Consider the following 14,215-nt stretch of genomic DNA (forward strand, 5'->3'; position numbering starts at 1 on the left):
CTTTACTCAGAGGTAGAGAACAAATACAAGAAGAGAAGAAACAACTATAGCACAAATTAGAAGTAGATAAGTAATAGAAGACTCAAGCTTAAATCGAAATCCTTGAGACTATATTCAAGACTTTTGACAAAATGACCTAAGCCACACAAGTTAGCAAACCAAGCAACATCAACACAACCAATGCCAAGGAAGACACAATCAACCAAGATTTAGACTTAGATCAAGATTTACCACCACTCAAAACTCCTAATTACGAAGATTAGAACACCGACAACTCTCAGTTTTATCCAGCTTCTCTAGAAACTGAACCATCACCAATAGTAGAAAGATCGCACTCATTAGTCTAGCAACACCCTATAACATCATGATTACATATCCAATCTTCACCAGTAGCAAAACTGAAGATGTAGAAAGACATTTCCAGCAATTTAACCAAATTATATAAGTCAATCAGCAAGAAGACAATAAAGAACTTCTATTCCCTTTCACACTTAAAAGAAAATATTATAATCTAAGTTTCAAGAAAAAGTGAAGCGATTCAAAGAGAAGTACCAACCCGGTGGCACAACAGCTAAATACCTAAAACATCTCAAGAGCATCAAACAAGGCAGTAAAGAAGATATAAAAGACTATACCCGAAGATTCAAATATCACACAAAGTGCTACAAAGATCTACTCACTAAACAAGGTAAATATATTTGGTATGTACAAGGATTGAAGAAGATATACTAGCAAATGGTTGCTCTCACAAGTACTGAAGAAGATCTAGATGTTGAGACCTCTATTGACAATATTTCCAAGAAAATCAAGAACCTCAAGAAACAGCTTTGAAAATTTTTAAGAGTAAAAATAACAAAAACAAACAACTCTTCTGATGATAAAGAAGAATAAAAATTCAAAGTCATGAAGAAAGACAAAAATCAAGAACTTACCAAAATACTTAAGAAAGTTACAATCAAAAACAAACTTAAAGAAAGAGTATAGTGTACGAAATGTGAAAACAAAGAACACATCCTAACAGAGTGTAAACTACTGATTTCTAAGTGTTAGATCTATGAAAAAGAAGGATATATAACAAAGATTTGTTGAGACAAAAGAGCAACTGAAGTCACACGAATCAAGAACATACCTTGAACTCCTACACCAACTAAAAGACATTACAATCAGCCCAGACAAGAACCATAACAGTGATAGCTAAACTACCAGAATCAAGATACATATAATCCTAACCCTAGATACCATTGACAATACAACAATGGCAACCAAAACAATCAGTATAAGCGACCATACCAATAGGCTTATCAACAGCCTTATTGAGATAACTAACAATGGAGACCACCACCCGGCAAAACAACTATCAACAACAGTACAACAACAATCAACAATGGAGACCACCTTTGCAATAACTAAACTATCAATAGCAAAATCAACAATATGATCCACCATCCAGAGTATTTCCTCACAACAATTATCAATAACAACTTCAAACTCAAGAAATTGACCCCAATACCAACAACAACAAAATCAAGGAAATCGACCTCCTTAGCAAGATCAGCAACATCGAAGACCTCCTCCAACAACAAGAAATATCAATATCAACTAAATTGAAGATGAACACTTTAAAGATGAACATGAGGTAAGAGCTCTAACTTGAAGTCAGAAAAAACACTACACTTTTGAAAATGACCTTGAGGAAAAGTCAAAGAACAAAAACTTCAAGACGAAGTACAAAAAATCTCAAGGCACAAATGGCAACAAAGTAAGGAGCTAATCAACACAATTCAGCAAACCCTTCAACAACAACAACTTGAAGTTGAAGATGATCAGGAAATTGTGACTAAAACTTTATCAAGAAAAGAGGAACAACCAAAGCCCATCACCAACGTTCTTTAACAAGGTATCACACTCACCCTTCTAGAACTTTCACAAGTAGCTTCATATTTGAGAAAACAACTTCTACACATACGCCTACTTTCGCATGCCTTTCAATCTCTCTAATGCACCATTCATGTTTCAATGGATCATCACTAACACTTTTCAAGAATACCTCACTGAATTTATATGAGTATTTATGGATGACTTCAATGTCTTCAACAACAAAGAAGATCATCTCCAATGCTTAGAGAAATGCTTCATCAAATGCCATGAACACAATATCATATTGAATCCTGACAAGTGCATTTTCTTCGTCAAATCAGGAATTCTACTCAAACATGTAGTTTCCAAAGAAGGAATCCTCATCAACAAGGACAAAACCCTCACAATCACCAATATACAACATCCATTCGACATTTCAAACCTTCGATCATACCTCAGTAAGATGGGATACCATTGAAGATTTATCAAAAACTATGCCAAGATTGCAAAACCTATCACCAGACTCCTCAAGAAGAATCAAGTTTACAACTGGACTCAAGATTGTCAAAATGCCTTCATCAACCTTAAGAATTCCCTCACCCAAGCTCTAATATTTGCTCAACCAAACTGGAACAAAGACTTTAACATCCAAGTTGACACCTCCAACTACACCCTTAGAGCGATCCTTTTGCAACAACAAGAAGATCATAAAGACCGACCAATCTACTATGTAAGTCAAAGACTCAACTCAATTGAAATGAACTACACTACAACTGAAAAGAAGCTTTAGCAATGATTTACATACTCCAAAAGTTTCAATACTACTTACTCGGTAACTTCTTCCACCTTCTCAACAAAACAATCCTTACTGGCATAATTGCACAATAGTTCTTACTACTTCAAGAATACAACTTTGAGATCATCTACAAGCTTGGAAGGGAATATGAACACTTAAGCCGCATTACAACTGATGAACAACCGAAACACAACATGGAGGACTTTCCTGACTCCAATATCCTTTGAATCCACACATCACCAACCTAGATGGACAACATCTACTACTACCTCACAACAGCAACAATACCAAATTGATATTCAACCTCTGACAAGTGCAAGCAATTTGTCTTGAGGACAAGACTATGTAAGCTCCTAGGTTTGGACTTCCCGGGAGGTCACCTAGCCCAGTACTATTCAAACCCAAGGACGCTTAACCCCAAATATCCCAAGACCCTTAACCGATTGGAAAAGGGGGTGCACTCTTATTCATAGGCCCTTTCCCTCTATATTTGAACCCCATGGACCGTCTTTCGAGTCGTTCCCTTTAGTTGCTTACAATCCACCACGCTTCCCTGCAAGTTCACGCCCTCGTGAACGGAAGCTGAGAGCCGCAGCTCTCCCAAGAGCCCCGCTCTCTTGACACCCTACCCCTCGGGTCGAGCCCAACGGGAGCAAACTGGACCAGCCAGATGTCAATCAACATGTGGTGTGATTCCCCTAGCCAACCAACAGAGTTGGACCCGAGACCGCTCCGATACCAAATGTAAGCTCTTAGGTTTGGACTTCCCGGGAGGTCACCTAGCCCAGTACTATTCAAACCCAAGGACGCTTAACCCCAAATATCCCAAGACCCTTAACCGATTGGAAAAAGGGGTGCACTCTTATTCATGGGCCCTTTCCCTCTATATTTGAACCCCATGGACCGTCTTTCGAGTCATTCCCTTTGGTTGCTTACAGACTATATTCAATCGTGGGAAGAAAACTGTACAAACAAGGAAGAGACAACATTTTATGAAGATGTGCAAACCTACAAGAAACACAACATCTACTTGAAGAAGCCTACTATGGATAAGTAGGAGGATATTTTGCTGAAGAAATCACAGCTCAAAAAATTTTACAAACAAGACTTTGGTGGCCAACACTTTGGCACAACTAAGCCAAGTTCTATAAAAAATGCGACATCTACCAATGAACCAAGTATGCACTAAAGAAATAAACTCAAGAACTTCATCCAAAAATTCCACTCGAACCTTTTCAATGATGGGGACTTGACTTTGTTAGTCCACTTATGACAATTTCCAAGCAAAACTAGTACATTTTAATTGCAATAGATTATATGACAAAATGGACTGAAGCTCAATTAATAAAGATTGCTATAACAAAGAACATAACAAAGTTCATCTACGAAAACATCATTACAAGATATGGCTTACCTTGAGAACTCGTCACTGATCAAGGAACACACTTCATCAATGAAACCATCAAGATTCTAACTCAAGAATTCACTATCCAACACAAGGCTTCAACATCGTACTACCCTCAAGACAATGGTCAAGCAGAGTCTACAAACAAGACACTCAAAACCATCCTCATGAAAATTGTGAAAATAAATCAGAAAGACTGGGATGATCACATTTACGATGCCTTGTAGGCATATTGAACCACATATAAAGTTTTAACAAATTTGACACTATTCAAGCTCATTTATAGCCTTGAAGCTTTGACACCACTCGAATACATCATTCCATCATTATGAATGGCAATATAATACAAAATCAACCAAGAAGAATTGATCAAAAGAAGACTAGCCATGCTAGAACAACTTATTGCTAGCTAAGATCCTTTGACTATCTCGTTTTGAAACTTTGGAATGCTCAAAGAGTCTTTTCTAACTCAGCAAAGATGTTGCTTCATATGATGGCCGAGGCTAACTATTATCAAACAGTTCTTTTGATAGAGTTGTGCAATCTCATGTGCAAGGCACTACTTTGATGATGTCCTACGACTAAGGAGGAACATGAGATGCATGTGAGGCAAATGTTGCCACCATTGAGGGAGAACAAGCTGTATTCTAAACTGTCAAAGCGTGAGTTCTTCTTGGAGGAGATCACCTATCTTGGACATGTGGTGCCACGAGATGGTGTGCGGGAAGATCCTCAAAAGACTCAGATAGTCGTTGACTAGCTTGTTCCCCCTACTATGCATGGGTTTCCTTGGTATGGTGCTATGCATTCAGAGGGTATGGCTCATGAGTCCTTTTCTCTTTTTGATCCTAGTGAGGCCATGGGTGTCAGTGTAGACCAAGGAGAGAATGTATCTACTCGTGTTCTAGCTGACACTGCTGTCACTAAGCTTTCTGAAGGAGTGAAGAAGAATTGTATCAACTCATTTGAGCTGTACAGTTGTTTGTGCAATGAGTTGTGCATAGCCAAGTGCTCAGTGTCCTCTTTGACTCTGGTGCTACGCATACTTTCATTAACAAGGCTAGTGATGAGGGTATAGGAGCTGTCTTGGTGCAAGACTGCTGTCCTATTGCCTACATAAGCCACAAGTTTGACGCAACTTAGCTAAACTTCTAACTCGGGATAGGAAGTTGTATGTTGTAGTTGTTGCAGTCAAAGAGTGAAGGCATTATCCGTATGGTTTGGATTTTTCATGTGGATAACTTTACCACTTGTCACTCTTTTCACTCGCCAGATGGAGTTTCGAGGCCAGCTGGCTCATTGACTGGAGTTTTTGCAGGAAATGGATGTGTAGATTTCAAACCACCAGAGGAGTTTAGCTCTGGGGTTTAAGGTGACGAAAACCGATTTCCCCCAAGTAAAAGTCAAAGGGTAATTTTGACTTCAGATTATTTGTGAATTCGGAAGATTGATATTTAAAGCAAAGTTGCTAGGTTTTCCAAGATCTACAACTTTTCTTTGAGTAGACAGTAAAGATGGTTGTTTCTCCATTGTTTAGGATGGTGAACTCTATCTCGTTTGGGAAGCTCTCCAGTGGTTTGCTGGATGAAATGAAGGAGTTTGCTGACTTCGACTCCTTTGTAGTGAAGGCACATGCAGTTGTTTTGAAGGGGGACGCCTCTTCCAATGCGATTGTGCTTCCTTTGATGTACGAGATGGTTTCCTAGTCAAGACAAATTGGGCTATGGTTCCTAGAGATGATGTTCTTTCACAGTGGATTCTGTAAGAGTGTCCGTTGCACCAAGTGCAGGACATCAAAGATGTGTGTTCTGGTAAAGACACATTTATTTTGGCCTGGAATGAAGTCAGGTGTTAATAAGTATGTGCACAGTTGTTAGACCGGCCAGGCAGTCACAATAGATTGTCAAAAGCATGAAGGTCTCTACTGTAGTTAATCTCAGCGGAAGTGGGATAGCATTTTCTATGAGTTTCATAATAGGCACTTCAAGGCAATGAAATTATCTGGGTTGTTGTGGATTGTGTGATGATGTTGGCTCACTTCTTCCTTGTGAAGACGAATGCTAGGGCTTTTGACCTTGCTCAGCTGTATTTCTCTATAGGCTGCCTAAGGATGTTGTAAGTGATTGGGATCCCACATTCACTTTGGAGTTTTGGCAGACAATGTTCCAAAAGCTTGAGACAAAGCTGAGCATAATCAGATGGACAAACGAAACAAGTTAATTAAGTGCTGGAAGACATGCTAAGATCGTTTGTTGGTCATCTAAAGAGGCAAGTATTTGGGAGAAGTACCTGCCTTTGTTAGAGTTTGCCCATAACTGTGCCTTCCATTTGGCTATTGAGATGGCTCCATTTATGGCAATGTATGGCTTTCAACCTCGGTCCCCTGTTGGTATGAATTTGGCTTCTCTTAAGGTGCACCAGGCAAAGGAATTGGCTGATGAGCATCGTCAGCACAAGCAGTTTCAGGTTGGAGACAAGGTTTTCCTTTGGTTGTCTGAAGCTCAGTGAGCTCTTCAAGGTGGAGGTAGTTCTAAGTTGTCGCCACAGTACTGTGGGCCTTGGATTATTCTCAAACGAGTTGGAGACCTTGCCTATCAACTAGACTTGCTTAGTGGTGTGAAGATTCATCTCGTCTTCTATGTAGGAAGTTGAAGGCATGTTTGCATTCTGGTAATATCTTGGACCAGTCTGCGATCAAGATTCCAGAGATAGATGTTTGAAGGTTGGCCCTACTTGTGTGTTATAGCAACGGCTAGCGCGCACACATCGTAAGACTTGGAGAGAGTTACTTGTTCAGTGGAATGGTTATTCTCCATATGATGCTACATGGGAAGCTGAGGATGATGTTGTTTCCTAATTTTGAGTATGACTTGGATGACATTCCAGAGGAAGAGGAGAAGTAGTCGCTTGCTCCTATCCTTTCTTTCTTTTCTGACCCCGTGTGTCACGTGAGACAGTTAGTGGTTTTGTTAGCGGGATGCTTTGCTAGCTTCTCTCTCCTCAGCTACTGTCCATCATAGTTGGAGCAGAGGGAAAAATGTCACCGTATTTCGTGATGAACCAGCTGATTCTGGACCTAGGTCTCTGATCAAAGAGCCAAATACCAACTGCAAATTTGCATGTGAAGATGTGTTCAAGCATCTCCACGGGGTTTTCATTGCATAGAATACACAGAATTTTGTGAACTGTGAGCCAATCACCAACAGGGATGCTGTCCTGCACAAGAAGCCAGCTTACCTTAGCTTCCACTAGTGTCTTCCACATGTTCACAATGTACTTCCAATTCTTCAACTTTCGCATAAGCTTGGTGTCAATTTTATCCATCAAAAGCTCTCTGCCATGCTTAGACCTGTACATAAAAAAAGACACACTGAACTCATTACCTTCCCAGGATAACTGAGCCGGATCCTATATAAGATCAGATATAGGTACTCCCCAAACTAGTGTATTGAAGTGCATTCTCCAGTTGAACCTTAGGATCCAGTTCAGTGGATTTCCCTCTCTGATGTATCGTCCTGATCCTTTTACCGAAGGCCATCCTGGGAACTGGGACCTCCTCGGGAACTATACATGGAAACAGTGCACCACTGTTATGGGGATAAATGTAAAGCAAGATGAAGGCGATCACAAGCGATGCTGCCTTAAGCTTTGATGTGGAGTTTTCATCCTGGGTTGTAATGGGTTGTCATGAGGCCATGTTTGCTCCAAGCGAACGTTAAACAAATACCTGACTTTACCTTTTTCATTGTATCATACCTTGTCCACTGTTGAGGAAGAAAAACAAGATACCAACAAGAACTTTGCTGTAAGTGATGGCTTGCTAGCTCTTTGTAGATCCATAAGTCTTTGATCGAAGCTCCCACATTCCTATGCCACCTAGGCCAAAGACCTCTACCCAAGCCTGGAGCTGAACAGTCACCTATATACTGTTGATTACTGTTCTTATGCACTACGTTGAAGAACAAGCGATCAGCTAATGCATCTGTCAGATGGTCTGGTTCTTTCTGACTTAACCTGATATGTTCAACATCTCTTTTGCTATTCCATCCTGGACCTTTATGTTGAGAGGAGCAGTGCCAATTGATTCCTTGTTTCTAGTTACCACCCTGTCTAAGCAAGATCTTCTGCAACTGAGCTCTGAAGAGGAAGTGCCAGCTCTGGTTTCGTGGATATAAACCTGACACAAGAACTTTGAAGAGAAGAGATTTGGATTGAATTCCTGGGTGTGGCACATTCCAAATAACTGAATTCCACTCTACTTTTGCCTGGACTTTGCACCCACTGGAGTTTCTAAAGTTTCTACATATGTTGTTGGTGATCAAGTGTTGGTGAGTTATCGGGTGTTGCAGATCCAAGGTTTTTGCTGCGTAGGTCCTTATCACATCATCCAACAAGTTGGTCCACAAATCTATGTGGTGACACTCAATGCACAACGTCAAGAGAAGGTCCATGTGAAGCGGTTATCTCGATATTGTGTGTGAACGGATTGATGATATATTCTATGGTAGATATAGATAAGCTCAACAAGATTGGAATACACTAACTTTTTAATAATAATAAATTAACAATTTTTAATGTGTATTTATGTAGCAGTGAGGTGTTATCATATTATGAATCCCACAAGATCAAGAGTGAGAGGTGTTAATCACATTATTTATATGCTCCATATGATCCTGAGGTTTAGAGGTAAGTTAGAGGAAGGAAAAAACAGAATTAATTAGATTATTGTGAAAGTAGAGTATAAATGTGAGTTAAGAGTTAACGCGAGCTAAGAGTAGCAGCGTAAAAGAGGGAAGTAGGAATGCTGGGATGGAGTTCCACCAGGTAGAAAAGATCTCAAGCCTCGGATTGCTCCCAACCCCCTGCCTCCCCACCCAGCAGTCTTGGCGCACAGGGATGACATCAGCCCTAACCTCTTGCTCCATCTGAGCTGCTAACAGCTTCCCCCCTCCTTAAAAAAAAGGTCTGTTGTTCTCTTGGAGTTCAAGAGGCATCCTCTTCACCGTCTCCTCTGTTTTTGCTAGCTAGTTAGCTCTTACAAGAAGGAGCACAAGCCAAGTTCAGCTCCATGCTCAGCTCTATCATCTCCTCTTTAAGACACCTCACCTCTTTGAAGCCATTCAGGAGAGCTAGCACGCTTCACGTCTAGACGTCCCCCCCCTTTTTTTTGCGATTGTCTCTTCAAACTCATCATACTTACTTAACTCACCAAACCTTACCAAGACGAGTGCAGGTTTTGAAACCCCCATGAGTCACCTTGGCCTTTTTCCATCTTCCAGTTGAGCTCTCCAACAATCTTGACGTGCGGATGCGTGCAAACTGCTCCTTGAGCCAGGACCATTTCTCCAGGAGATAACTTATGCTACAACACTCTCCGCTCGACGATCTCAATGTGGAAAGATCCACAAAGCTGTCCCACTCATCATAGTTGTAGAAGAAATCATCCTCATACTGCTTCTGCAACCTTGCTCGAGCCCAAGCCTCCGCCATCGCAAGCTTCTCCCTCATCTTGATCAGCTCACACTTGAGGCCGCAAAACAAGTCCAGGTCCTGAGGAACAACAATGGAATACACCTTTCCCGGGTACCTGTCTCGAAACCTGTGAAAGTACAGTGGACAATGTGGTGTTTCAGATCGCAGCGGAATGATAACTTGATGAAAGCAACAAAACCATCGAGCTCGCTCTTTGGGGATCAATTATCATCTCCTCCTTTGAAGCAATGAGCAGCAGGCCTTGATTGCATCCAGAAGTACTAGAGATAGTCTGCAAAAGCAAGTTTGACACCAGTTATTTTGGCAACACAGAAGAAAAAGAAGAAAAATAAACTCAAGTTTCAAAATTTATAGAGATCCATACAATCCAAATCAAGATCAATCCTCCACGAACTTAATGTCGCTTTCAGCACCTCCAAGCTCTGCCGAAAAACGTAGCCACGGTATGCCACAATCGTTCGCTTGAAAATCTGAAGATGTCAATCGAAGCATGCAAGCAAAAACATGAAGTAAAGAAGCGCAGGTGGACAACAAAGGAGATGAACTGACCGAGGCCAAGAACACATATAAGGACTGAATGTAAGCACGTGAGGCCTCGCGCAGTTTTTTCCTCCGTGCGTGGCTTCATGTGTGAAGAGTTTGGTGTGGTAAGGTGTTGTTGCGGAGCAGCCAGAAGCCCAGGGTGAATATAAGTACGTGAGGCCTTGTGAGGTTTTACCACTGCCCGGAGGACTCCTGTGCATGGGCCCCGGGCGAGAGTCATTTGCGAAAGTGTTCTGCATGAAACTGGTGCCCTGAGGCTTCTGGCCGAAGAGCATTTTTTATTTAATTTGTGTAGAGTGTGGTTTACTTTTGCATATTGAGTGTATCGATATCTTTTCGTTAGCAGATTCTATTGAAGAACCGAAGGCTACCTACAGTTAAGTGCATGCAGCAACAGATCATATAAGAAATGAATGCAGAGAATAACAAATCGGGATTTCTAGGAAGTTCGTGCGTGTTGTTAGTAATAATAATAATAATCATAAAAACCTGATGTTCAGCCAGTTAGAAGATTGTCTGAAAATTATGCATGTACTGATTCTTCAGCTCTTGAGCAACTGATTGCTGCTGGCTCACTTTCTATATATATCAAAGAGATTTTTTTTTAACAATAAACATCTAAGCTGCTAAGAATTAGAAAAAGAAAAAACAGAAAACACGAGCTTTTCAGTTAATCGGGATTTCTAGGGTATGGGTGTGGCGCTAGGGTTTGTGTGGTGTGTGTGTCATTTCTCAACAATCTCATGGAGTTCAGGGATCCCACTTTCTGGTGGGACAACAGGTTCAAGAAGAAAAACAAGTTCTTCTCAGAGTCCTACCCGGATTTCAAACATGTTTCTACCGGAGAGAGCCTGTGGATCGCCAACAGGAAAGCACCAACCTGGGTCTCTGCAAAACTCGGGTCGCTCGCTGGCCCAGCTGTAGGTAAGGCCACCACGGCCCGCTACAAATCTCCACATACCCCACCTGTAGCTGGTGATGAACCGGTGAGTTTAGGGAGGCTGATACACCGCGTGAGAGACTCAGCTGAGAGCAGATCCCTTTCTTTGGGAAAACAAGCCCATGAAGCTGTGCTCAAGAGTGATGAGCACAAAAGCAACATCTACTTGTTAACGGGATTGATCGATATGTACTGCAAGTGTGGCGAGCTTGAGGAGGCTCGCAAGATTTTCGACTCCATGGGAACCCGGAGTGTTGTGTCCTACAACGCGATCATCCAGGGCTGCAACACGAACGGGCGAGCTGAACTTGCTCTGGAGTACTACTCTGCCCTGAGAGCTTGTACCACCATTCAACCCAACGATCGGACACATGTCGCGGTGATCAGCGCCTGCTCCAGACTTGCTACCGAATCCAGCAAGAAGAGGGAGAGAGCTCTACGCATTGGGATGGAGATCCATTCATTGCTGAGCAAGGAGAAGAAACAGGTAGATCTGTTCCTGGCGAATTGCCTGGTAGACATGTACTGCAAGTGTGGCGAGCTTGAGGAGGCTTGCAAGATTTTCCACTCCATGGGAACTCGGAGTGTTGTGTCCTACAACGCGATCATCCAGGGCTGCGGCTCGAACGGGCAAGCTGAACGTGCTCTGGAGTACTACTCTGCCCTGAGAGCTTGTACCACCATTCAACCCAACGATCGGACACATGTCGCGGTGATCAGCGCCTGCTCCAGACTTGCTACCGAATCCAGCGAGAAGAGGGAGAGAGCTCTACGCATCGGGATGGAGATCCATTCAATGCTGAGCAAGGAGAAGAAACAGCTAGATCTGTACATGGCGACTTGCCTGGTAGACATGTACTGCAAGTGTGGCGAGCTTGAGGAGGCTCGCAAGATTTTCCACTCCATGGGAACTCGGAGTGTTGTGTCCTACACCGCGATCATCCAGGGCTGCAACACGAACGGGCGAGCTGAACTTGCTCTGGAGTACTACTCTGCCCTGAGAGCTGATAACACCATTCAACCCGATGATCGGACTCATGTCGTGGTGATCAGCGCCTGCTCCACACTTGCTACCGAATCCAGCGAGAAGAGGGAGAGAGCTCTACGCATCGGGATGGAGATCCATTCAATGCTGAGCAAGGAGAAGAAACAGCTAGATCTGTTCGTGGCGAATTGCCTGGTAGACATGTACTGCAATTGTGGCGAGCTTGAGCAGGCTCGCAAGATTTTCCACTCCATGGGAACTCGGAGTGTTGTGTCCTACACCGCGATCATCCAGGGCTGCAACACGAACGGGCGAGCTGAACTTGCTCTGGAGTACTACTCTGCCCTGAGAGCTCGTACCACCATTCAACCCAACGATCGAACTCATGTCGCGGTGATCAGCGCCTGCTCCATACTTGCTACCGAATCCAGCGAGAAGAGGGAGAGAGCTCTACGCATCGGGATGGAAGTCCATTCAGTACTGAGCAAGGAGAAGAAACATCTAGGTCTGTACATGGCGACTTGCCTGGTAGACATGTACTGCAAGTGTGGCGAGCTTGAGGAGGCTCGCAAGATTTTCCACTGCATGGGAACTCGGAGTGTTGTGTCCTACACCGCGATCATCCAGGGCTGCAACACGAACGGGCGAGCTGAACTTGCTCTGGAGTACTACTCTGCCCTGAGGGCTGATAACACCATTCAAGCTGATGCTTGCACCTACACCTGCGTCCTTGTTGCTTGCGGGAGTGTGATGGCGATCAAGCTCGGGAGGGAGATTCACCAGCTGGCAAAGCATAAAGGGCTGCTGAAAAACAATCCAGTTCTGGGCTCCAGCCTGGTGAGCTTCTACGGCAAATGCGGCGATGTTGATTCTGCTCAGGAAGCGTTTGACGAGTGCCGAACTCGGGACGACACGGGTCTCTGGAACTCTCTCATACAGGCTTACACTCTCCAGGGCCGATCGATCGAGGCCTTGGAGTGTTTCTATTCCATGACTCAGGAGGAGGGCTGTAAAGCTGACGATGTGAGTTTTGTCTCGGTGTTGAACGCTTGCAGCCATGGTGGTCTGGTCGGGAAAGGAAGGCAGCTTCTGGATGAAATGCCCAAGCAGTATGGAGTCAAGCCACGTCTGGAGCATTATGTGTGTCTGATCGATATGCTCGGGCGAGCTAACCTCCTCGACGAAGCTGTGAGAGTTCTCAGAACCATGCCTTTTGAACCGGATGCAGTGGTTTGGACGTCCCTGCTCGGAGCCTGCCGGAAGTGGAAGAATTACACGATCGGCAAACTCGCGTTTGAGCGTCTTGTGGAGATGGATCCCAAGAGCAGCACGCCCTACGCATTGATGGCCAATATATTTGGAAACCTGGGGATGCTCAGTGAAAGGGCTGCTGTTGTGGAGAGAATGAGAGGTGAAGGCAGCTTCAGGGAGCCCGAGAGAAGCTGGTGGACGGATGTTAGCTCAGGAAAAGTGCATTCTTTTTCTGTCGGGGATAGGAGTCACTCACAGAGCGACGAGATTGCGGCCAAGCTCAAGCAATTGTTGCTGAGAATGAAAGAGGAGGGGTACGTGAGCGATGTGATCAACGTTCTAAAAGACATACCCGAGGAAGAGAAAGAGGATCACCTGTGCGGCCACAGTGAGAAGCTTGCGCTGGGGTGTGCTCTGGTGAACTCGCACCAGAAGGAAACCATCAGAATTGTGAAAAATCTCCGAGTTTGTGACGATTGCCATGCGGCCACTGCTCTCGTCTCTAAGCTGGAAAAAAGGCTAATCATCTGCAAAGATGCCAGTCGGGTTCATGTGTTCCAGGATGGCAGATGTTCTTGTGACAACTACTTTTGAAAACATGTCAGTGCTCTTTCTTGCAGTTATCCCTGGTTTTAAACCCAGAAACATGGGCCGCTGAGTGAGCATGCCTCGTCAAAATACCGCCGTCAACCTGAACTTCACGGAGAAAAAATTAACATTTAAAAGTTAAAACTATGCAAAAGGAGGATGACACGTTGTCTTAAATTTAAATTTCTTTTTGGTAGCAGAATCGGGAATGCTGACTAAACCTGCCAACAGGTGCCCCAAAACGGAGCGCCCAGATTCAGGTAATAAGCCTTAGTATGAAGACTTGCCGGTACCCAAACTCTTTGGTGATACCGCCTCATGTTCCGGGAGCAAGGTGATGGCGGCTTGCGGCATGAC

General features: G+C 43.5%; 1 protein-coding gene across 1 annotated transcript; it reads left to right on the forward strand.

Moving 5' to 3' along the window:
• Positions 1-10,803: 10,803 nt before the first annotated feature.
• Positions 10,804-11,308, forward strand: LOC112349889 (pentatricopeptide repeat-containing protein OGR1, mitochondrial-like; the record flags this gene model as incomplete). The annotated part of the gene is made up of 1 exon (XM_024685082.1): positions 10,804-11,308. A coding segment is annotated over exon 1 (471 nt), but the record flags the coding sequence as incomplete, so codon positions are not given.
• Between the last annotated feature and the right edge of the window lie 2,907 nt (positions 11,309-14,215).

Source organism: Selaginella moellendorffii, unplaced genomic scaffold, assembly GCF_000143415.4.
Source record: "Selaginella moellendorffii unplaced genomic scaffold, v1.0 SELMOscaffold_43, whole genome shotgun sequence".
Lineage (NCBI taxonomy): Eukaryota > Viridiplantae > Streptophyta > Lycopodiopsida > Selaginellales > Selaginellaceae > Selaginella > Selaginella moellendorffii.